Source organism: Pygocentrus nattereri, chromosome 4 (assembly GCF_015220715.1).
Source record: "Pygocentrus nattereri isolate fPygNat1 chromosome 4, fPygNat1.pri, whole genome shotgun sequence".
NCBI classification, from domain to species: Eukaryota; Metazoa; Chordata; class Actinopteri; order Characiformes; family Serrasalmidae; genus Pygocentrus; species Pygocentrus nattereri.
Genome location: NC_051214.1, coordinates 31,628,473 through 31,653,331, shown reverse-complemented (window position 1 = coordinate 31,653,331; position 24,859 = coordinate 31,628,473). Strand labels below are relative to the sequence as shown.

The following is a 24,859-nucleotide window of genomic DNA, read 5'->3' as shown; positions in this document are numbered from 1 at the left end:
GGGCAGTGTAGGCCTTGGAGGTGGTTTTTTTCCAGGTTTCTTTTAGATTGTCCAGGCCCTGCTGGTCTGCCTCTTACTGGTGGCAGGTAAGGGTCTCATTGTGTAGTCGGATCCATCTTTCTCTGTGGCTTCTCATCATAGGCAGAGCCACAGGAGCAAAATGAGAGATTAGTCAGGCTTTTCTTTGTCATTTCATCTTGTCTTCAAAGATCCGTGGCTGCTCTAAGACCCCCTGCCTGTATGGGAGAGGTTTAGAAAAATGATGAATTAGCAGAGTAGAGGGTAAACTGCATAGCATCAGTTGGAAAAGCTTGTAATGCCATTTCTAGTGGCTTCAAGCTTCTTTCCATGATCCCTAGTATTTGCTGTACTGATGGTTATCTACTGCTTGTAACCTGTTGCCATAGGTGAGCTTCTCATATATATTCGTAAATGATCTCTCCATATTCTTGGGAAAAGCTGAATCTTTGGCTTCTTCTGTGCAAATATGTGTATCAGCTGGACTGATGCTTAATGCTGATTATTATCTGTGAGAGGAACTGAGTGAGAACAGTTTAAGGTCATGTTGTTCAGCATATGTTGAAGCCAGTCTTTCCAGAAAGTACATGATGTTCTGACGGCTGCTGTTTGTTGTTGTTTCAGGAGACACAACAAATCCCTACTGAAGAGGTCCAGCTGGAAGTCCACCTGTCTAATGGCCAGAAAGTTAAAGTCAATATCCTGACTTCAGACCAGACGGAAGATGTGCTTGAGGTAAGGATGCTGTGTGACGAAATTACTATGTTCAGAATCAAATCCTCTTTGTGCTCCATTTTGGTTGTTGTTGTGCCATTGTATCCACCAAGCTTGCCAAATGGAAAAAATACATTGATGGTTTTTCCTACAAGCCACTTTTTCCATGCAGTTTTATTGGGAAGCATCCAGGTAGCCTCCTGAGCTGAAGTGCTGGTGTCTTGTGATCTGGTATCTGCAAACTGTTTATGGTTGTACACATATCTTTTAAAGTGATAGTCAGATTTGGTCCCTTTTCCAGCTTACTCCAAAATAGAGGTCTGCATAGATGTGGGATAGAAGCCTGAACCCAACCCATACCCACAACTTTAAGACCTGACCTGTCCAGGCCCAAACCGTCCAGGCCTGACTGGTGCTGCTACATTTGAGAACCCAAACCCAACCTGAACTCACGTTCATACTAAAAGGGAGATCATCACAGACATGGTTTTAACACTAGAGCTGATCAAAGGATAATGTCGTCATACACTGTTATTTTACTCATTTGTAATAAACTAACAGTACTCATAATTTGTTTATTTTCATGTAATATCTGCTGGTACCTACCAGAAAACAGCATCTACCCTACCCCACATTTTGGGGCAAACGTAATAAGCAAGGAGAAATATCTGCTGTGACCTTTCACCAACCCAACACATCTCTCTGTCTTCACTGTGGCTGATGCACTGTTGAACCTTATCCCTGGTTTCATTCAGGGCACTCCTAAAGCCCAGCAGCCATTTAGAATGCAGCAACAGATTGTTTCTAAAGAGAGAACAAGAGGGGAAAAGCATGATGGAAAAGCAAAAATGTATAAAAACAAATCTAGTCAAAGTTTCCCATGAAGTCAACTCAACACCTTGGCTCAGGATGTGCACCAGACCTCTACAAATGTAGTCAATAGCCATGTTTACATGTAGCCTAATAATCCGTTAATAATCCAACTAATGGCTCAATTGGAATAGAAAACATCCATGTAAACACCTTCATTGGAATAGACTAGTCTGGTTGAGGCCATTCAGAATACATTTTCTATCCGATTAAAATGAGGTGGGTAATCCTGTAAATAATCAGTTGTATAGAAGAATAAACACCAGACACTTGTATCCGATTACGTTCTGCACGTATGTGTTCAAGTCGTAGCGAAATTTTATAATGTTCAACATGGCAGGACCAGAAACTGGTCTGCAGAGGAGACGAAGTTTAAGCTTTGAACTTTAAAAGATGTTGGTGGGACAGGCGTCCATCTTCAGATCATGATCAGATCTGAGCCACTGAGCCAAGTTTTGAGTCCAAAGTTTGCTTTTGCGGTTTTGCACAGTGATGAGGCCAATGTAGCTAATAAGTGATAAAAGTACAGACAATTTTCAGGCTAATAAGGGTTTTTTTTTTTTTTTTTTTTTTTTTTTTTTTTTTTTTTTTTTTTTTTTTTTTTTGGTAATGTACCAAAATGTACCAGATTGTTATACCTTTTAAAACTACATTAAAAAAAAAAATAAAAAATTTTGAACTTAAAAAAGGAAGGAAAATTGCATTTCCACGGTGGGCTTCTTTTTTAAAAAATAAATAAATTTGTACAGGGCTCCCAAATGGTGCAGCCATCTAAGTGTTGTCCTTATTACTAGAGCCATCTGTGGCCAGGAGTTCAAAAGAGCACAGTTGGCCTTACTCTCTCTGGGTGGGTGGGATGGCCCTCCCTCTGCCCCCATCACCTGGTGTGTAGCTAGCCAGCACAAGCGTCTGTTAGCTTAGCTGATTTAACGCAACTGGTGGTTGGAACTTTTCGTCTGAGTCTGTTCAGCTGTCATTGTATTAGCAGCAGTTTAAAAAGATGTGGTGTTGCTTCACAGGACTCGGAGGAAGCTTATGTTAGCTTTCACCCTCCTAGTGCAGGTGGTGTCATGTGATTGGGGTAGTCTTAGTTAGAGGGTTGAATTGGATGCAAATAAATTGGGGAGAAAATTGGATCCAGTAATGTGGGACAGAGCAGAAGAAACCAGGATGTCGTAGTTAGAGCATACTGAAACTGTTACTTGGGGTATGTTTATCATCATGTTATCTCATCAGGAATTTGACCCATTTAGTCAGTATCGTCAAAAATGGAAGCGTCCTTATCGCGGAGAGCCTGAGATTCCTGTTTGACGTTGAATCGGGACGAGTGAGATTAGTTTCCTCCAGCCTCGTGTTTTTTGACTGGAGCTTGTTGGTTTATGTTCCTGTTTAAATTCAAATGAAAAAGCCCAGCTGACCAGTCTCTGGAGGAAATGTGTTACACCTGTCTGGCTGTGCTCCAGCATGCTTTTCCACTTTTTTTGTTTGGCCAAGGTTATAGAGAACACTGCAGGTGCACACTTCTCTGTGTTGCTCATTTTTAAATAATTTCTCAGTGTGGGAGCACAGTCTGCTCAGTTTCCTGAGCATACCAATGGCATTTCCTTCCCATTACAGACCCCTTTTTCAATCCCAAATGCATGGTCATGGAATGGTGAAATTTTGGGACTTTTTTCTATTTCTCTTTCTCTAAAATGCCCTGCATACGCCTCTCTACCATGAAGTGACTAGGCTAAAACCTTTCAAAAACTACTGGGAGGAAAAAAGAGCAGCAGAGATCAGGTGGGGTGTATATGACCGTTTCACATTGTAACATTGTTAGCTGCTTTTAGAGGCACTAAACACTTCAGACGTGTTTTTTTTTTTAAATCAGCACTGCTATGAACAGTTCCAGCTCTGTTGGATGAATGAAGCATTTCACAGCAAACAACTCTAATCGAATCTTAACATCGCAATCTTTTAACAGAAAAAATCAGATTGTTCAGTCTGTGAATCTATGCACAGAAAGTAATACACAGTAGTATACAAAAACATACAAAATTGCATTCAACTCTCATCACAAAAAATCTCTGACTTCGAATCACTTGATAAATGGGCAAAATTAGACATGAATTAAATTAGATGGCATTCATTTTTTTTCCCCTGAAATCCAGTCCTTTCTTGACTCATTTGGCCTGAATCAAATCATTTCACATCTTTACCAAAGTGCATTTCCTGCAGTGAGCCATGGTTGTCTCTTCTATGGGGGAATATTGTTTATTCAGGAGGGTCCTGAAGGATATTGAGTAGAGCTTAAACATGCCTGCAGCAAACTGAGTCAGCAACAACCTGTTCTTGTTTTCCAGTCAAATTTGGAAGATTCCAGTTAAGTCAACAAATCTGACAGAATGACTAAGCAAAGCCTGACCAGTCGGTCAATCTACTCTTGTGGCACTGTAATAAAGTGCTCTCAGCATCAAAGATGTAATTTAGAGCAACTGTGCATCATTTGATGTCAGAATTGTATTTGTATGACAGGGGCTTACAGTCAACAACAATCCAAAGTGTAATGAGAAATAATTTGCTGTTTGCTCACTCTCACGGAAGTTGGCCAGCAAAAGGGCGGTTTGAACTCGGACGCTTCAGACGTGTTTGACCTTGTGCCAGAATGTCTGTGATGCATTGCAGAGCTCCTGAGTTTATTATGCACAGCCTAGAGCCTTCCCCATCGTGTTTTCACCATGGCCCCACGTGACCCTGTGCTACTGAGTCACCGCAAGTTGAGTCCTGCTCAGTGCTTCATTAAAGCACACTTGACCCTGGAGAGTCGCACAGCACACTCAAGCCCTCCAGCGCAAAAACACTGCCAGGCACAAACTGGCCTTTAGCACTTGATGATGCACAGCCAAATGACGAGCACACTGAGTAACCTGATCATGAGTTCCACTTGATTATAATGTATAATAGTTAACAGAGAACCCTGCTGTTTGACCTGTAGGAATAGTGGGATTCCCCCCCCCCCCCGTGTTTGATTTATACTCTGGCTTTCAGGAGATGGTGTCTTTTTCAAAACGTGCCCAGATATGGATTGTCAGAATGTATGAACACGCATGATCTCACATTGTAATAGTCGTTTGTGGTTTTGAATTTGAAATTTACAGTACAGTCGGGTGGAGGTGTACTTTTGCTGTACGTTGTAGTTTTAGCTCTGGAAAGCAGCATAGCTAATGATAGCATGACTTATTTTGGTTTATTTAGTTGCAGGCACTGAAACTAAGATACTGACCAAATAATACATTAGTCTCTTTCTCTGTGCGACATATTCCTCTGTGTGCATACAACTCACCCTAATGAGTCCACTCAGAACAGCCAATCATGTAAAAGACATCAATCACACAGTCATGTGAAGGTCTGCAGATCCCTTCAGAGGTCAAACAATATAAAGGCTACAGTATGAGGTTGCTCTATAACCATGATACGTAATTTAGTAGCTGTATTCTTTAAAGGAGAAGTGCGCATCACAGTGGTGAACATGCACACTATTAACAGTGCAGTACTTTTCACTCTTCATGTATTTGCTTTCCAGTCAAAAGGGCCAATAAGTAAGAGTTATTACATCTCAAGCCTCAGGTGAAAAGAAGTTGGGACACAGTACTGTGCAGCAGGTACCTAAACACCTGTTTAAAACCATTTATCTTGGCAGTAAGTGTGTTTGTGCTTATACAACGAACACACAAAACTGAAAAAGGTCTTTTTTTTTTTAAAAATGTATTTATTTTATCAAAACACTATCTTGTGAGCTTGGTTCCAGATGTTCCAGATGTCTTCTAAACATGGGTTTGTTACATTCCATTACTAGCACTATTGATTTAACACGGGGTTGCTGCTGGTTTTCACTCCAACAAAGCGGGAGGTCACCTGATGAAATGTAGACTAAGACCAACTGATTAAACACAATCAGGAGTGCTTCAGCTTGTTTGGAGTGAAAACCTGCCATCACACCGGCCCTTTGCAAATGAGGTTGGACATCCCTGGTTTAACATAATGAAGTATTGGATGGCTACATTTAATACTGGACTATCATGAGAAGATGTTTGAGAATGTTGACCTGCATAAAATCAAAGCAAATAAATGCTAACTGACCAGATGAGTTACTCTTTAAATCAGTTTTCGCTTCTGCCTAAAACTTTTGCCCATGACTGTGCAGAAAATTAGATGAAAGCCTCAACAAATTCTGCTGGGATACTTTCCCAGACCTCCAGAGTTCAGTTGGTTGCATTTTTGTGTTTTTAGTTGTGTGTGTGTGTGTGTGTGTGTGTGTGTGTGTGTGTGTGTGTGTGTGTGTTTTTTTTTTGTTTTGTTTTGTTTTGTCCCCCCCCTCTGTATATTTTAATACATTTTTTAACTCAAGTTATAGAAACTCCTGACTTTCTCCATCCTTATGTAAGTGGATTATCTTATATCTAATGTACTCAGAAATATCCCCTGAAAAAAAGAACAACTTGTACTTGGTTACCTGTTTTGACTAGAAATGAAATAAATCAAATTTGGGCTCTGACTTGCACAGCACTGTACAAGTGCTTGTAGTAGAAACACTTGAACTTGGAGCCCTGCACACACGGATGTATTTGTTCTTGAATGAAATTCAAAGGAAAAAACCAAAGCTTAACCAACAATAAAACATGTACCAAGGATCACACCCATAGAATTATGAGAGAGAACTAAAATCTCCCCACCTTTATGCAGATAAACCCACAGGGCAGATGGAAACTAGCTCTCACAGGGGAACTTCAGATCTTCAGCTTGAAATAGCAACACACCATGTTGGAAAAGAGGCACAAGAGAAGTTTTATTATATATATTTTTTTTTCCCTACATAAAGCATTAAAACAGTAGAAATACATTATTATAACAGTAAAAGGTTAAGAAATTAGGTTATCAGTATCCATGACCCCCACAAACTCCAGATTTTATTGTCTTTTAGGGATCTGAAACCCTTTTCAGAAGATCTGATCTCTCCTGGCTCCCCCGCAATTCGAACGCTGATTTTTGCCCTCCTGTAAATTCACTCCAGCAGGCCTTTTGTGTAGTGGAACAGCTCTCATGAGGAAACAGACTTGTTCAATTTTCAAACTAAATTAGTGCAACGAAAGCATGGTGGTTCTGCCACCGTCCAAACCTTTCCAGAATTTCCATGCTCTGTGTTATTTTGAAAGGCGTGTTCAGTTATAAGGTTCTACAAGGCCTCTCTCTCTCTCTCTCTCTCTCTCTCTCTCCATGGGACGTCTGTAGAAATCCTGAAAAATGCAGGTTATCATGATCCTGATCGAAATTTCTTATCTTGGTATCTATTCAGTGGGTGTTTTTGTTATAAGATATTTGAAATACATATCAGTTACCTTAACAATGACAATGTGTCTTCTTTGTACAGGCAGTTGCAACGAAACTGGACTTGCCTGAAGATTTGGTGGGCTATTTTAGCCTCTTCCTAGTTCAGGAAGGACTGGAGGGAGGCTGCACATGTAAGTTTACAGCCTTCATTTGATGATTTTGCAAAATGTCTGCATCAGCAGGTTCTAGTCTGTCTTATTGACAGTAGATCACATATGTATATAGTAGATTTTTATATATATATATATATATATATATATATATATATATATATATATATATATATATATATATACATACATACATATATATATATATATATATATATATATATATATATATATATATATATATATATATATATATATACATACATACATACACACACACACACACACACACACACACACACACACACACACACACACACACACAGACAGAGTGTATTTTATTTATTATTGTGAGGGGTAGTGTGTTGTAACCTCTTACCCGATTAACTTTGCCTTTATATGCTGAAACACTTGATCCTCTTAACAAAGGAGAGATTTGAACCAAAGCCACCTTTCCAGACCATTCAGAGTTTGAAACACTGCAGCTATTTATTCTCTAAAAGGAGAACAAGTTCAAGTGGGAGAGTTGTTGTAAGTCTTTGTTAGTATGACATGAACAACTGCGCCATAGCCTGATTAGTTCAACAACCTCGCAGAAATAATCCAGGCACTTATTTTGTCCTTTTTAGGAAAAATTGTGAGGACAAAGCGATTAGGTCTTGTTGACCCATTAGTCATGCCTGAGTGCATTGATCCCTGGTTGCCAGAGAACCTTCTGGAATAGGTGCCACCACAGCAACATTCAAACGTGTGCTGTATTGACCGACTGAATCTATTGTCCTTGGCTTGGTCCTACGTTAAAAATGCCTAAACGCATGAGACCAAGTATGTTCTGTTTATGTTAAAGCTTTATTCGGTTGTTTGATTTCTGTATTTGGATGGAGCATTATCCTTGATGGAGACTAATGCTTGTAAGTTCAGCACTGTGCGAAAGTGAGAGACCACCCTTTATTTAATTTCATTTCAAGATATTCATTGTGCAGGACAGATTTCTGTGGCTATTTGATAATAGATACTACACTTGCATGCAAAAGGGTAAGGTCCAAGGAAAATAACAGGGGAGTTGCCAAAACTGTGCAAATAAATGATTAAAAGATCAGAGAAAATTGGACTCCTAACAATCATGCAAGACCTGGTAGACCACCAACACTGTGCCCATCAGATAAACAATATATATAATACTGTTTTTTATATATATATATATATATATATATATATATATATATATATATGACTGTTGCAAAAAGTACATATAAACTGGAAGATGGATAAAGAAGATTGGCCAGTGGGATCATTTAAAATGTAATGCAAATTTGTAGTTAATCTAAGTTGATTAATCAAGAAGGGATTTATTTATTTATTTATTTTTAAATACATTTCGGTAGTTTCAGTTAACTCCTTGGGTCTTAATGAAAGACTAAGTTTGTTATGGAATTACTGTCATGTGTTTTCCACTCTGCACTTCGTGTTTTGCTAGCAAGCCAAAGATGTTTATGCTCACAGAGAATTTGGTTCAACTGTTGCTTATGTTTGCATTGTTTTTCCATGAACTTTGATTTCACTCTCAAACTGGCAGTGTCTCCCTCTTTCATTCTCTGCAGATGTCTCTGTTGTGGCTTTTGCCTGTCTGTAATGCTGTGTCTTAAGCAAAGTCTGCTTTCTGTTTCTTGTTACTGTTGATATCAGTCTGCAAGTTTTCCTCTCATGACTGTTAGCCACTTTTGGATGGTGTCTCCACCATGTGGAGTTGAGGATGCCTTCTCTGTCCCTGGGGAACTTGCTCCACTTCTTCACTTCCTTTGCACTTCCTTCTCTTACTCCCCTCTGCTCCATTTTTCTCCCACTGTGCTGGTTGCCAAACCCTTTTTTGGAAGCAGGATAGGATTCTGTCAGACATGATAAAAAAAAAAAACATGCCTTTATGGAGGCTCTCTATAGGCCCAAAGCAGCCGAAGAGCTGTGCCTGGTGTCAGTGATCATTGGCAATCGTTTGTGGACTGAAGGATGGTGGAGGGGAGGGAGATATAACAGCATCCATGTACAATGAAAGGTTTGGCAGACTATTGGTTGAATGAAAAATAAGAAGTTCATTCCAACATGTTCAGCAGCCAATCAGTAAATAAACTGGTACTGAACAGAGAGCATGTGGAGGAAATGAAAACATTTCTAGTACTGATAAAACAGATTTACAGGGAGATTATAGTGGGTTTGTATTTAATGTTGTGTGGTACAAGAGTACACCAGTATTGATTTTCACTTGGCAGTAATAATGGATAAGAGTAAAGAGGTGAACTGCAATGTAAGTAATTAGTGCTTCAGACAGATACAGATACTTAAAGTAGTAAGTTTCCATTCATAAACTCTCTTGTATCTGGTTAATGTTTGCAGTACTGTGCAGTACTTTGGTGTAATATTAAGAGAAGCAAAAGCTTAACAGTTCAATAAAACCTGTGTCAGGTTTGTAAGATACAGCACAGAGTACCAGTACTGAAGAAGTTTTTATTCATTAACTTGAACTTTACTAATGCAGGCTTACAGCTTAGCTCATCAGTTTTGGAAGAAGTTGGCTGAAACTAGCTGTTTTGACACTAGGCAGGCAAACAAATACGACTGCTCCCTTTAGTGTTCTCTCCAAAGCTTGCACCCAAAACATATGTTGCCAAAGCTGGAACTGCTGAATGCTATAATCTTCACAAATGATGCCACAAGCAAACACTGATGCAGCTTCTCAGCTTGTCATATGTATATAGCTCACTAGCTGTACGTCCAGACTTGCAGCTCACCACTATATGTTGTTGAAACGCTAATGGATGAGCGTCCTTGTCCTGATTGGTTAGATGCTGGTGGTCCCCTTCATTTGTTTTTAATACCCTTTACAAAGCCTGTGAATAGGAGTACAGCTGTAAGCAGAAGTTTAAACAGCCCTGGTCAAACTGCATATTTGTTGATTTTTGAGTAAAACTTGGTTCAAGCATTCTTTATATAGAACAAATGGAAATCTTATCTTATATTTTCTTGGCACAATTTAGTGCACTGTTTCTATTTACTTGCTAAGTTTAACATATTAGGATAAAAGCACAACATATAAAATGTGCCATTACTTTGGCACAGATGACATTTTGTTTAATGTTTTAATTTTTTTGTGTTATATTCAGCAGATGAACAGTAATTATGCAATAAAGTGTTCCAAAGTGTGTTCTTTGCATGTGACGTGTAACTTTTCACTTAAAAAGTCAAACAAACATCAAGTTTGGCCACGGATGACTTAACTTTTGCATACAACTATCACCAATTATACCAAACAGTAGTGTTCTGATATAGATGATCCCATCTTTAAATGCTATGTAATGTCGTTATAATAGTGTGATATTGAAATTTTATTAGCATCATTCTGCACTAACTGTTGACAAGTATTCACTATTTATTTATTTATTATGAAAACCATGGTTTGAATGATCTTTTCCCAAGAGCTGCAGTTGTAAATATATCTTCCATTATTTAACACCATCTTCAGTTTTATGTGGGGAATTTTGACCCAATAATGTAGAGTTTGTGAACTGGTAGTTCACAATGCTGCCTTACATACAGGATTTAAGTCTCAGTTCCAGAAAACATGGATGGTGCTGTTCGTCTTACACAAATAAATAAATACATAAATAAATAAATAGATTTGAATGCAATCGACCGGGAACATCACGATTAGATATTTACCCCAAATCATTCCTCTTTTACTATTTACAGAAAAAAACACTTTAAAAGCATTTATGGTAGGGTGGTGTTCAATATCGTGTTTCTTTCGGTTTAGAAACTCAGTGTCTTTTCAGTTCCCTATCCCCCAGCTGCCATCTTCCTCCTCTTCTCCTCGTCTCTGGAGAACAGAAAACACTTTTTAAACAGCTGCGGCATGTACCCGCTCCCTCCCTTGTGTCCTCGGCCTGCCAACAGATGGACATGTTATTGTGCCCTCCTGGGCTTTGGCCAGATGGATTCTCCTCATCTCTCCTTGCTTGTTGTTCTTGTTTTTATTTGAGCGTCCTTGAAGTTACTTCTGCACTCACTCCTCTTCTGTCTGTCTTTTGTCTCCATGATGTCTCCCATGGTGCTGCAGTCGTGAGGAAGCTGCAGGAGTTTGAGCTGCCCTATGTGTCCGTCACCAGCTTGCGCAATCCAGACTATCACATCGTCCTCCGGAAAAGGTACGCTGTGACATCACTGTGTAAAAGTAGATTATCACTACAATTTAGAGTTTGGGGGTATGACAGTATGATGTTACTATTGTTATCACAAAAAATTCCATGACCGTGTAATTTGTGTATTGTCACTACTCGACACTGCTTCATCAAAAAGAGACTTTGAAATATAGCTGTCTAAGATTGTCCTGTTTTCGATAGATGGTAATTTTAAATCTAGGAGAACATAAATGACTGTTATGGTTGCCTGGATGTACACTACTGTACAGTAGTCAGAGACCCAGAGACCACAGTTTCAGCTTTTACAAGCTATTTTATGTTTCAGTGTCAGGAAAAAGCAGAGAACATATTTAAGAGAAAATTATACAGAAGTCTTAGAAACTAAATAGTATGTTTTTCAGTGTTTAATGTGCCTAACACATTATTGTTCAGTCTTCAAAGTTCAGTCTTAGAAGTTGGCTGCACGTTAGGCTGCTCACAATCTAAATAATCCCAAACACATTCAGTGATGTTGAGGTCTGGACTCTGGGGTGCTGAGGCCTGTCATTGGTGATGGTACTGGTGGTCTACCAGGTCTAATTCAGAGTCCCATTTTCACTTTTTATTTTCCATTCACCTTCCATATGCAAGTGGATTGTTTTTTATATCTCTTATCTCAGAACAAAAATGCTGAAAATAAATAACTTTTGCTTAATGATTATTTTGACTGAAAATTAAATATAATAAATATACACTTTTGCGCAGTGTTGTTTAGTCTCTTGAAGCCGTTCTTTGAAAGTGTCCAGCTGCCCTGTTAGCTTTACTGTAATCTGCACCTTATTATGTAGCATCTTGAAGCCAGTGTATGAGTTTACTTGGCAGCGTCATGAGCCCAGCCTGGTTCGTGAGGCTTCCTTTAGCTCTCAGTGGCGTCTTTTTGAATCTGTGCGTTTGAAACTCCAAAGGCTCTTGATTTGGTGTTTGGGGAGTGTAAAGTTGCTTTCCTTCTGAAACTTAAAACTGTATCAGCATATAAAAACATCGAAACGAGATATACTTCAAGCTCTGGAACTTGTTTCTCGTTATTCGCCCTAGTAATCCATCATTGCGTAGTTGATAAATATTGATATTAGCTTAATTATTGATGCTCTTGTATGTTGTGTGTTTTGCCAAAGTTGATCCGAGTTGTGAAAGAATTGTGCTGAAACATTTTCTCTCTGTATTTCACAATACTCTCTTTCCTCCTTCGTACACACACACACACACACACACACACACACACACACACACACACACACACACACACACACACACACACACACACACACACTCCCACTCCCACTCCCTTCCTCTACACAGCCCACACTCTTAAGAGGCACACACGATGACTGCATGTGGACTTTTTCCCTCCTGTCTGACCCTGTTAAAGAGCCCCAGTCCTTCTGACCTACTTTTTTTTTCCACAGTGTAGAAAGCAAGTGTTCAGCCAGCAGCATGACTCAAGGGGGTGTTTATAAAAAAAAAAAAAAAAAATTAAATAAAAAAAAATATCAGGAATGGGATCAGAGTTACAGAGTTACTTTTTATTAATTTTTATTATTTTATTTTTTTTAATTACAAAAATGTGCATGCCTCCAACATCAGTTACAGCACAGTCTTGTTAAAATGGGGGGGGGGGGAATCTCAAATGACTGCTGGAAATCCACTTCCCTTACAACTCAAGTGTTGTGTCTTTGTTACATATCACTGTTGGAACAAAACCTTGTATCTCAAATGGTAACTTTTAATGTCCTTAACTTTTACTGGAGGTCAGTGAAATGATAATGTACTTCTGAAATACTGGTTTCTGCTTTTATAAGCCCTGTTTGTTTTAACAAGTGTTCCAGAGATTTATATTTCCAGGAGAGTAAAGGCCCAAAGGCCATGATTACAGTAAAGTTTACATTGCAGTACATGAAAATAATGTTTCAAAACCATTGCGCATGACTAAACCACTTTGCTTTGTTTTCTTATTCTGTTGTAGCTATTGGGACTCTGCGTATGACAGTGATGTAATGGAGAACAGAGTGGGCCTTAATCTGTTATATGCTCAGGTAAGCCCTTTTTGTACTGTGAAAACTACAAAAAAGTGTAGAAAAATAAAATAATGAAACCAACTTTCTGTTCTTATTGTTATTCTTCTTCTTTTTCATTCATTCATTTATTCATTTATTTATTTAAGAACAGCAAAAAAAAGTTGTTCAGAACTATAAACATTTGCAAAATCGTAGAGCCTGTGTGGGGACATTACGTTAGTTTGGTCCCAAAAGCACAGCTGTATAGTTTTCATACAGTGGTGCATTTTTTTTGGTTGGTTATTTCAACCCCCCCCCCCACCCCATTAGCAGCCACCTGGGATACCATATCAATGGCCTAGCAATGCCTTAGCAACCACTTGGGAAACCATAGCAACACCTTAACAACCACCTATTTTATAGCAGCAACCTAATCAAGCCAGCTTAAAGTAAACCTTCCCCCGAAGTCTTTTTTTTATTGACTTGAAACTAAAAGTAAGTTGCAGTTTGTCTCTCGAGAGGAACCCAGTTCCTTGTAATATACAAGTGGGTGACATTTGTATAAAAACCATGTTTCTCATAAATGAATGGAGAAACATAACGAGGGTAGATGCTTTCAGACAGGAGTACTGCATGATGCAGTTAAGCAATTAATATTCTACTATGGTGTGGCATGTAACAAAAATGTTGAGCAGGGCCAGTTGACTGATTTTTGGATCGAGATGGCAAGAAGAAAAGCTTTAAGTGAATTTGAAAGAAGTTCACTGTTGTGGCGTGGATGGCTGGAGCTTCAATCACAAAGACTGCTCCAGTGTACCAGCAGTAACAGTGACTACAGTGACCGATCTGTGACAAAGACATCAGCATATAGAGTTTGACATTGAAGCTGTTCCAGGAGCTCGTGGTGGCCTAACACCTTACTAAGATGTCTCATGTTTATAGAAGGCATGCACGTTTCCAAAAATAGTTATAGCTTCTGCTTGGTTTTAAAACTTGCCCTGTTCATTTTCTGTAGATGGCAAATTATTCATATTTCTAAAGTTGAGGTTTTAGTACACAAGCCCAACATATTACTGTCATGACTAATTATTTCAGAGGCTGAGCCCTAGAACATCTGATTTTAAGTTAGGTGCTATTTTCTCTTTTGCCCACAGTTAAATGATTTGCATTTGCCTTCATGCACAAACACAGTAGCTCTAGAATGAAACTCATAAACTGGCGAACATTCCTTTTGAATTCATTCATCATTAAGAGCTGTATGAATTATTGAAAGGAAGAAATTGTCTTTAGTGCTCATTAGTTTGTCACAGAATATGGTGTCAGGAAAATAAGTGATGATCTTTGAAGCTTCATTCAAGCTGAGAAATCATATTTGTGCCATGGTGACAAAAGTACATGTACATTACTCTCTTTACATCTACAGATTATTAGATTGGTAGATTTGAGAAAATGTGTGATCTATGTAGGAGGGTGTACACGCCCTTTACTGTATTGTTTGGACAACGTGAGGTAAAGCTTTTCTTCTCTTTTCAGACGGTGTCTGACATTGAGCGGGGCTGGATTCTCGTGAACAAAGACCAGCACAGACAGCTGAAATCCCTGCAGGAGAAGGGCTCAAAGAAAGAGGTGAGAGAGAATCTCCTGAGCACAGACGCTTGTGATCTCCTGTGTGACTGTAGTCTAGGTGCACAGACACGGTTTCTCTTAAGCTGTAAAGCTACACTGTGTGACCTGCAGCAGCGTACAGCATTGATCAGAGGTGGCATGATTCCGCTTTACCGATACCAATACTGAAAACTTGAATACCAGCTAATGCAGACGCTGATCAGACGAAGAACCTTTTAAAATACAAATAAAGCTGACCTATGTTGAATACTATTTTGTTAAATATTTTTATTGTTCTGCCCAAGAAACTACTAAAATGGTATAGAAGCACCTCTGAACTTTAATATTCATTAAGAATGCAAAGATCTATACATATGCACAATTATGCAAATAGTAAACCGCCCCTTTTCCAAACCCCACCCCTTCCTCCACTACCCTTCACTCTGTATCCAAGTACGGCTGTCATTCGATCACCAGTCACTTGACTTCACTTGTTCAGATTGGAGTCTTGCTGCTCTGAGGTGAGATTAAAGCAAAGTCAGTGAGCTGTATCTATTCCATTTACACAACAGCATGTGAAATTGATTGTCAGTCAGTGTTGCTTCCTAAGTGGACAGTTTGATTTCACAAGTTTGATTTACTTGGAGTTATATTGTGTTGTTTGTGTTCCCTTTATTTTTTTTAGCAGTGTATACATACATACATACATACATACATACATACGTGTGTGTGTGTTTGTGTAATATCTATCCTATCTCTATCTATGTATGTATGTATGTATGTATGTATGTAAAAAAAATAAATAAATAAATAAAAAGACAAGGACAGTGCACAGTTCTCTCTCTTAATCCATAATTTTTCATATGTGCTGCAGTTGTTGTGGTTGTTAAGCAAACCATACATAACTTGCTGTCTCTTCTTCCACTTCTTTGTAGCTTAATATGTCTGGAAAGCTGAAAGGGCTCATAGCACCCTAGTGCTGAAAGGCCTTATATATATATATATATATATACTCACATACATGTACAAATATACTAACATTAGGATGTTAAGTGTCTTAATTGTTTTATCTCTTGCATGTAGTTTATCAGATTGGCCCAGACCCTGAAGTACTTTGGCTATATCAAGTTTGATCCCTGCATCACAGACTTCCCAGAAAAAGGATGTCACGTCATCGTCAGCGCCGGCAACAACGAGCTCAACTTTCATGTCAAACTGCCCAATAACCAGATGAAGGAGGGGAGCTTCAAAGTTACGCGTATGAGGTGCTGGCGGGTCACGTCTTCTGTAAGTGTCCGAGTTAGAGAATTGTGTAATAATAATGTTATTTTAAGTAATTCTGAAACCTTTTTACATCTTTGATCATGCATAATTCATCATCTACTCTTCACATCTTTATTATGTCATTTTTCATCTCTCTCTACTATCGCCCCACCTGTTAAGGGCAAATTCTCAGCTTGCCCAGAGTCCCTCCCTAATACTATTTCACTCAGAAATATATCACTGAATGAAAGGAAAATAGGTTATGATGTCCTCTTCATGATGGCTTTAAAGGGGCCCATATCTTAGAAAAACAATTTCCTCACTATATAAAGAGTGTGATGTAATATGGAAATTTTGTTAAAGTTTCAAAACATACCATTCACTCACCAGTCCATATATTTGCCAAAATTCATATTGACAAGCCAAAAAGCTTCTGGGACAATGTCCTTTGGACAGATGAGACAAAACTCACATCACATCACGTCACATCAGCTCTATGATCACAGATGCAAAAATGAAGCATACAAAGAAAAGAACATTGTACCTACTGTGAAACATGGAGGACGCTCGGTTATGTTTTGGGGCTGCTTTGCTGCATATGGCATGGTGTGTTTTTGAATCTGTTCAGGGTACAATGAAATCTCAAGACGATCAAGGCACTCTGGGGTGAAATGTGCTGCCCAGTATCAGAAGGCTTGGTCTCAGTCGCAGTTCAATGGTTTTCCAACAGGTTAATGACCAAAAACACACAGCTAAAAACCTCCAAGAATGGCTAAGAGCAAAGCATTGGACTATTCTGAAGTGGCCTTCTATGAGCCCTGATCTAAATCCTACTGAACATCTGTGGAAGGAGCTGAAACCTGCAGTTGGGAGAATGCACCCTTCAAACCTGAGACATCTGGAGCAGTTTGCTCAGAAGGAGTGGGCCAAAATACCTGTGGACAGGCGCAGAAGTCTTATTGAGAGTTACAGAGATTGCTTGATTGCAGTGATTGCCTCAAAAGGTTGTGCAACAAAACATTAAGTTAAGAGTACCATCATTTTTGTCCAGGCCAGTTTCATTAGTTTGTTTTTTAAAATGATTCAAAAGCAACGTCTGATTTTCATTAGTTGATTCTCTGTAAATTTTTGTTTATTACTTTTGTCAGTTTCAAGTTATTTCAGTGACCATTGTGGGTTTTTCTTTCTTCAACGTAAGGGTACCAACAATTTTGTCCACATGTGTACATATCAGTCAGCACAGTAACAAAAACAGCCTGTTGAATTCTAAGGGATAAAGAGAAGTTAGGTTAATTATGACTGTTTTTGTTGCATAAAACCATAAGCTCACCTCAAAGAAAAAGGTAAAACATGCACAAAAAATGAGGATATGGGTCCTTTAACAGCTCTGCACTCTTAAAAATAAAGGTGCTAATTAGGGTACTTTGGAGTCATGCCATAAAAGAACCGCTTTTGGTTCCCTTTTCAGTGTTTTGAAGGATCATTTGTTTATGGAATCTCCAGAAAATGCAAAAGCTTCTATTCAAATAAACTATTCTACCTAGAACCATACATCCAGTCCAAGAACCATAAACAAACCTTTATTTTTAAGAGTATTCACATTCAGCTCTTGCTCCTTCTTGTTGAGGGTTTCTAGACAGAGCTGTGTGGGTTAGCATGGAAAAAGTTCATTGCTGCAGCTATGTTAAAATCTGTGTTAAATTAGTTTGACTGAGCTTCGTTAAATATGTGATGCAAGACCTGGGTAATCCATATTTAGTAATGTTTAAAACACTTTCTCCAAGATGAGGAAAAAACAACAGTGAATTAGACAAAATAGCTTGGGAGTAACTCGAAGCTGCGAGACAACTTCCTGATGATTTCCTTCAACATTTTTCTGCAGTCATAGCAAATGCGTGACTGTGTCTTTAGGCATCTCCGGTATAAATATGTGTCTTCCGCAAACAGGGCCTGGGTAACGTCTGTGTCTGCCACAGTAGGCGCGGGCCAACTGTGACTGGCTAAAGAATCTCATTAAAGAGAGTGAGCTTAAACGGTCCTCCAACAGCCATCAGTGCCAGCCACAATCTATCTTAGCCTTGGCTTTCATCCATCTGCTTTTAGAAATGCGCTGACTGCTGTGCTGTTTTATCAGAACGCCTCTGCCTGCCTACATTACTGTAGTCACAGGATATTAGCACAGCACTGTGGCTAACGTTACTCATCTTGCAATGCTGACTTTTTCCTCCGCACTTAAGCACATTCCAGATTGCTTTGGAGGCATTTCCGTCTGGATGGTACTTGGTACCATGTAAGCAAATGTGGTGTGTTTTTTTTTTTTTTTTTTTTTTTTTTTTTTTTCTCTCTACATATCCAGGCCTTAAAAGTGGAACGACAGCTGCTGTTCATCTTGCTCAATATTTATGGAAATAATTTTCAACAAGGAACTAAATAAAGCTCTCCTATACTGATAGGCTTTCTTATCACACTTGGGTTTCCAGAAGAGGATGTGGAAACACTGTATATTCAAATCCAAACATGTCTCAGTATGCTCAGGCCTTCCATTAGCAGAGAGGATGTTGTCTCTGTTCCAAGAGGCAGCAACTTCAGCTGAGGCGTGGCCACTGTGGCTGTGAAAGAGCAAAGTTAAGTTGCTAATGAGCTCCAAAGAGGCACTAAGGTTTGTCTTATATCTCTGTAATAACACCTGCAGAGTTTAGCTTAGAAGCTTAAACGGAGGAAAGAAAAATATAGCTTTTTTCCTCTTGTGCTGTTAAATACAGTCCTAATGTGAGAACCTTGGACTCCTGGAGATCATAGCATAGTCACATGGGATACGACTAATAATTGGGAACTAATTAGAATTTGATAGAGGTTATGATGTGAAGGGCTGAAGAAATGATCAAGATACAAATAATCAGAAGAAATGATGATGATTATGATGATGACGATGATGACCATGGCTATATTTCCATTGTGTAGCAAGTCCCAGTGGCCAACGGCACAGCGAACCCCTGCAGCTCTAGCAAGTGTGAGGTCAAACTGGAACTGGCTTTCGAATATCTGATGAGCAAAGACCGTCTGCAGTGGGTCACCATCACCAGTCCACAGGTCAGCACAGCGTCCACAGAACGTCATGCACTTTAGAATCTGTCTGAAATGTTGTATTCATTTTTTAATTATCATTTTTTTGTTTGTAAATACCTCACACTGAGAAAAACCTACCAGAAAGACAAATTACACTCCAGAGGTGGGCAATAACATTGCGCTATGTCAAGCAATGTTCAGTATAAATAAATATATATGTTCAGTATAATAATAATAATATTTAACAATATTATATATAATATTATATATAATGCACAAGTAGTGCAATTAAAATATAAGGAACAACTAGTGCAGTATTTAAACTGCAGTATTTTAAACAGTATTCAAATACTGCACAACATTTCTTCCTACTTTTAAAATGTTTTTATTATTTTTAAAAATCATAATGCTTTTGCATGCGTTTCATAATTTGTGCAGTAAAGCCATCAACTGTGAGAAGGTTCTTTTGAAGTGTTTTTTATTAGTCAGTTTAAAACCATTACATTGTAGACTATTGTAGCGCTACTCCAAAGAACCTTTTTGTTGCCTTTATTTTAAAGAGTATAATGTCTGCACAGATGGCTCCTGGAGGTCTGGCTGAGTGTCTCTAAACTGCTACGGTTGATTTTTCCAGGCAATCATGATGAGCATCTGTCTCCAGTCGATGGTAGATGAACTGATGGTGAAGAAGTCTGGGGGAAGCATTAAGAAAGTCAGTTTCTCTGTTTTATTCTTAACTGCCAAATGTCTGCTGAATTCCTTCAGTTTGGTTAGTGTGCATGTGTAAATGTGAACACTCCAGTCATAATAGTCTCTGAGCTGAAATGTCTAATTCATTACGTTTGCTTCAATTGACACTTGCATATTCTTGAGAACTCGCTTGATTATCTGTATTTCTAAGCAGACCTGATCAGCTAGCACAAGAAGCTATCTCTGTCTGTATCAGGCAGGAAGCCCAGGTCTCTTTAGAATTCCCTGCTCAACTCACTGTGTGTGCACAGCAGGGATTACACACACTCTCGTTTGTGTAGATTTGCCTCTTAGCTCAGCACTGAGTAAACATTTCCCTGCTTATCCAGAGACTTCACTGTTATTACGCTCTAGTGTCACTGGAGAGTAGGTTCCGTCTTGAGCGTGGTCTGTTCTCTACACCCTCTCAGATTCTAATATTAATGCTGTATGTGTTCAGCAGATGCAGAAGAAGCGTCTCAACGGTTCCATCCATCGATCAGACAGTCAGCAAACTGTGAAGTCTCCTCCGTTACTGGTAAGGAACAAGTTTAATTGCTGCATGGTTTTTCACTGGAGGGGGGGGGAAGCTGAGCAGTTTTTTTAAGTGTTTATTTTTCATTTGTCTAGGACTCTCCTGATCCGAATAGAGAACAAGTAGTCAAACTCTCAGTGAGTTCCAGCCCAATTTTTCATTTCCCATAATACACCATATATGGACCCACTAACCTTTTCTCATTTCTTTCCCTTTGTTAACATGACCATGAATTGTTTAACTGATTATATTTTTTGTAATTTCTCTAATCTGTGTTTATCAGACCAAGCTGAGTTCCGTTTCCCTGCGGGGGATCAGTGCCTCCAACTCAGCTAATGATATCAGTGGCAACGATTTCCATGGAAACTACGCCTTTGAGGGGATTGGAGATGATGACCTGTGATGCTCCTCTTAGACTGAACCACAGGAGAGCTGAGCCAAGCCTATTTTAGCAGAGGGGGGCACACACGGTTCTGCAAGATTCCAACCCCACTGAGCACTCTCTTGCCATAAGGTCTAATACAGCATTACTCCAAAAGTCCAAAGCACACATGCACATAGGGGCTGAATGATACTGGGTGTTAAATCACTTTGTGATACTTTAGGTTTTTGCAATAAAAATTGCGATATTTGGGGGGGAAAAAGTCAAATAATGACTAAGATACACTAACACAGTGGAAGGGGTGCATTTAGAGGGACAAATAAGGCATATGTTTAATATCTGGTTAGAACTGCTTGATGTGGATGAAAATCCCATGTTGCATGAAATTGCTGTGTATTGCAATTGCAGTATGCCTTCCACACTGAAAACACATTAGGGAACCCCTTTGATGCTCAGTCATTAAGAATTGACCTGCTTTATCTCGGACCAAGATTATTTAGCATCGCGTTCAAAAAAAACAAAACAAAGAAAAAACTAAAAGTCTATGCCTAGAATGGTAACTTTTTACAGGAAAAGAAAAATGTTAACAAGATTTCATTTTATTTAAGTAATTTCGGATCATTTATGTTGGTCCATTCATCAAAGTGAAGGATAGCTGCCATGTGCAAATGTTGAAAGAAATAAACGGAGATATGTGATTTTGATATGACGGCAACGGTATTTCGTTGAATCTTGTTGAATGAATGCCTTGATTCATCAAAACACCTGAATAACATCTGCCATTGATCAGGAGGCTCACAGCTCACAAAAACATTCTGGGAGGGGTTAGAGGTTCATTTGCATATTGCACACTTCTGCAGTATAAATATTGCAGAGGCTGATGGGGGTGATAACGTTATGAAGCGTAAGGAGCAACATGTTGTGCAGCCCTAATATTCACCATAAACAAGTAAGGATCCTACATATTATAAGCTACCACATGGCTCTGACATAAGCACAGTACTTTGATTTGGTCAGAGAACAATAATCAAACTACATTGTTAGGAAACCACGGTTTAAACAAGAATACATGTTGAAAACCTCTTGCTCGTTGGCAGACCCTGTTTGGGATGGTGACCCTCTTTTAAGCATTCATAGGGGTTTACATGATTAAGTTGGGGCTAGTTTATTGCATTCAAGACAGACAGACAGAGAGAGATTTATTGGCTGTGATGAAGGTTGCTGCTTATGTTGGCCTCCATTGAACAGTACTTCCTTATTAGAGACTCAAAGCTGTGCTTTCTCATCCCGTTTCTGTTGCCAATTGGTCAGACATTACATGAATTTCATGCCTTCTTATCTTAAGCTGATGACTGCAGTGAAAGCTTTCTGAAGGTCTGAACACTGATTTGACAAAGTACACACAAGTTAACATTAGCTGGTTAAAGTTATGACCATGGCCTCATGAATGCAGTGACCATTATGATGTGTTTCATTGTAAAACTAGGAAGAGCACTGCCAGGTAAAAGTTCAGGGGAAACTGCTGCCTTCATTACTTCCCGTGTGCTAGTTCTTGCCAATATTTTATTCTTTTTTTTTTTTTTTTTTTCCTTTTCATGTCATCGTTGCTATCTAACAATGCCTTCAGAACCTTTTGTTGTCTCTTCAGCAGCATCGTTTTGGATGTGCTGAACAGAAGTCTCACTACAGGTTCTAAATGTAAACCTGCTTATCCTACTCAGATCATGAATCATGCAAAACACAGTTCCTAGAGTGGCCTGCTTTTCCCCTTTGCCTTACGATAACTCAGCCGCCTTACATCTGCTCGTCAGTTTGAATCAAAATCCAGCATTTGGAACCGATTGGCTTTGAGCCATTTCAGTGTTAGGTCCTAGCCAATGAAAGCTCTGGCAAGAAATCTTGCAGAATTTAGTGGAGTTCTGTTTGTGCGTTTGGCAGAACTGCTTGCACATGCTGAACCCATGATTTTGCACAGTATTAACGAGGACAGATGGCATGATTGATATTTATTGATATTAACCATGGAAACCATTCTTGAACCATGTAGTAGTAGTTTGGAATATCTGTCGTTTGATTCTTCTTCCTGTTTTATTTTTCCAGCCAATACTTTGTGAAAGGTTTCTCATAAATGCCAAAATTATAGTTTACTAAAGCATTTTGCACAAAAAAAAAAGAAAACATTTAAAATCATGGTTATGTCACTTTTATAAATGTACATGCAATTAAGAAAGTATTCAAAACGTTTTACTAATATGTATTACTGTTAGTATATTATAATCAAATACTTTAGATCAAATATAATCTAAGCTGTGTTTAAAAATAGACTAACATCTATCATTGTTTACAGAATTGTAGAAAATTGAGAGTAGAAATTTGAAAGAGAGAAGTGTTTACAAATTCCACGTCTGAATTTCAGTGATTGTCTTTCACTCATGCATTTTATTTTTGGAGAACATTGTGCTTTTTTAATATCCAGTTTGTATTTTATCCAATATTTCATGGCAATCATCTCAGAGAACTGTGTGAAAATGGTGCTTGGAAAATGGCTAATTTGAAATTTCATGCTAGCAAAGTTGTCAGTCTGAGCAAAATGGCCATATTTCTCATTTTGTGATGGCCTTCATTCCAGAGACACAGTCTCCAGTGTGATTCCTGCTTAACCAGATACAGTAAACAGGACTCTGATTGTGTTTAGGTGTTGGAGAAAATGATCAACATTTGTCTCACCTGTCTGAGACACGGTGAAAGAAGAGCATGTTCTCATGTTGGTCAAAGGGTCACTGATCATTTTATTAATGTGTGTATTATATGATTGCTGACTTCAGTTTGCTCACCTTCTAGGAGAGAAAGAAGGGTTCATACTATGTACTCTTGATGCTAGAGTATCACAAAGCCTATAAATGTGCTTTTATCTTCATCAACATGTTAAATTTAGGAACAATGAATGAAAGTCCTGGATTTCAATAAATTTAGGTGCCAAATAATTCACGTGTTGATGTTTGATTTATTTATGTTTATATTATACTGTTGAGTGTCTTGAGAAACTGACAGCGGTATGTTTACACAGCAGGTAAAAGTGGCCCAAATCTGATCTTTTTCCTCATACGTGACACAATGTGTCTGTGTGTCAGTGTGAACAGCAAAAAACGCATTGAATCTGATATTTTCAATTCCGATTTGAGACGCCTTCATATGTGGTACTGAAATCCGATCCGTATCCGATCTGCGGCAACGCGACTCAGTCTGAACAGCCAGATCCGAATTCATGCGACTTCTACATCAGTCCAACTCCACATTTCGCGTTGCTGAGACTCATAAATATTCAGGCTGATGATTCTGTACCAAAAAATGAGAGGAGACTCATCGCAGCCGCTCCGAGTTTGAAGAGGTTTCGAACAAAGCGACCGAGCACGGCCAGAGGAGCCCGAGGCGGCAGCGTCATGAAACGGTATAAAGAATCCGAGCACACGAACCAAAGACGTGGCCGTGATCGAATATCGCGCCATTTCTACGGTGAACTCGAACACACTGTGGGTGAAGAGCCCAGCTGTCAAACACTGGAACTTCATAATCGCTCCTGAGATGCTGGCGAGATGAAACTGAAGCTCCGGGAGAGACAGGCGTTCACTGGCCGACATGACTGTTTACCTCTGGACGAGCCACGCGAAGTGGTGGTGTTCTGCGCATGCGGGGCGGTTTAGGAGCTGATCTGTTCAGACTGATGTCACAGATCACATTTAAAAGATAATGTGAACAGCCAAACAAAAAAATCAGATTTGGTCAGAAAATCAGGTTTGGACCACTTTTACCTGCTGTGTAAATGTAGCCTAGGGTTTTATATAATTCTTTACTGCCTGCTAAAGATGTTTACTCCTGTAAACATCTTTAATGGGCAAATATTACAAAGCTGCTGTAGTTCTCAAAGAAAATCAATATAAAAACATTAATTCCAAAACAGCTGGGACAGCATGTGA

The 24,859-nt window shown here is 38.9% G+C and overlaps 1 protein-coding gene across 2 annotated transcripts in view; it reads left to right on the top strand.

Moving 5' to 3' along the window:
* snx17 (sorting nexin 17) overlaps positions 1-23,869 on the top strand; it is a 35,601-nt gene extending 11,732 nt beyond the window's left edge. Inside the window, exons 5-15 of one of the 2 annotated variants that reach the window (XM_017710501.2) lie at positions 643-753; positions 7,013-7,103; positions 11,191-11,278; positions 13,275-13,344; positions 14,839-14,931; positions 15,994-16,197; positions 19,135-19,263; positions 19,874-19,951; positions 20,432-20,506; positions 20,599-20,640; positions 20,787-23,869. In XM_017710501.2, coding sequence (XP_017565990.1) covers positions 643-753; positions 7,013-7,103; positions 11,191-11,278; positions 13,275-13,344; positions 14,839-14,931; positions 15,994-16,197; positions 19,135-19,263; positions 19,874-19,951; positions 20,432-20,506; positions 20,599-20,640; positions 20,787-20,906 — 1,101 coding nt within the window. In that variant the 3' untranslated portion in view covers positions 20,907-23,869. Of the gene's footprint in view, positions 1-642; positions 754-7,012; positions 7,104-11,190; positions 11,279-13,274; positions 13,345-14,838; positions 14,932-15,993; positions 16,198-19,134; positions 19,264-19,873; positions 19,952-20,428; positions 20,507-20,598; positions 20,641-20,786 lie in introns of both variants that reach the window. The other variant, XM_017710500.2, reaches the window with a different exon arrangement.
* The last annotated feature ends 990 nt before the right edge of the window (positions 23,870-24,859 follow it).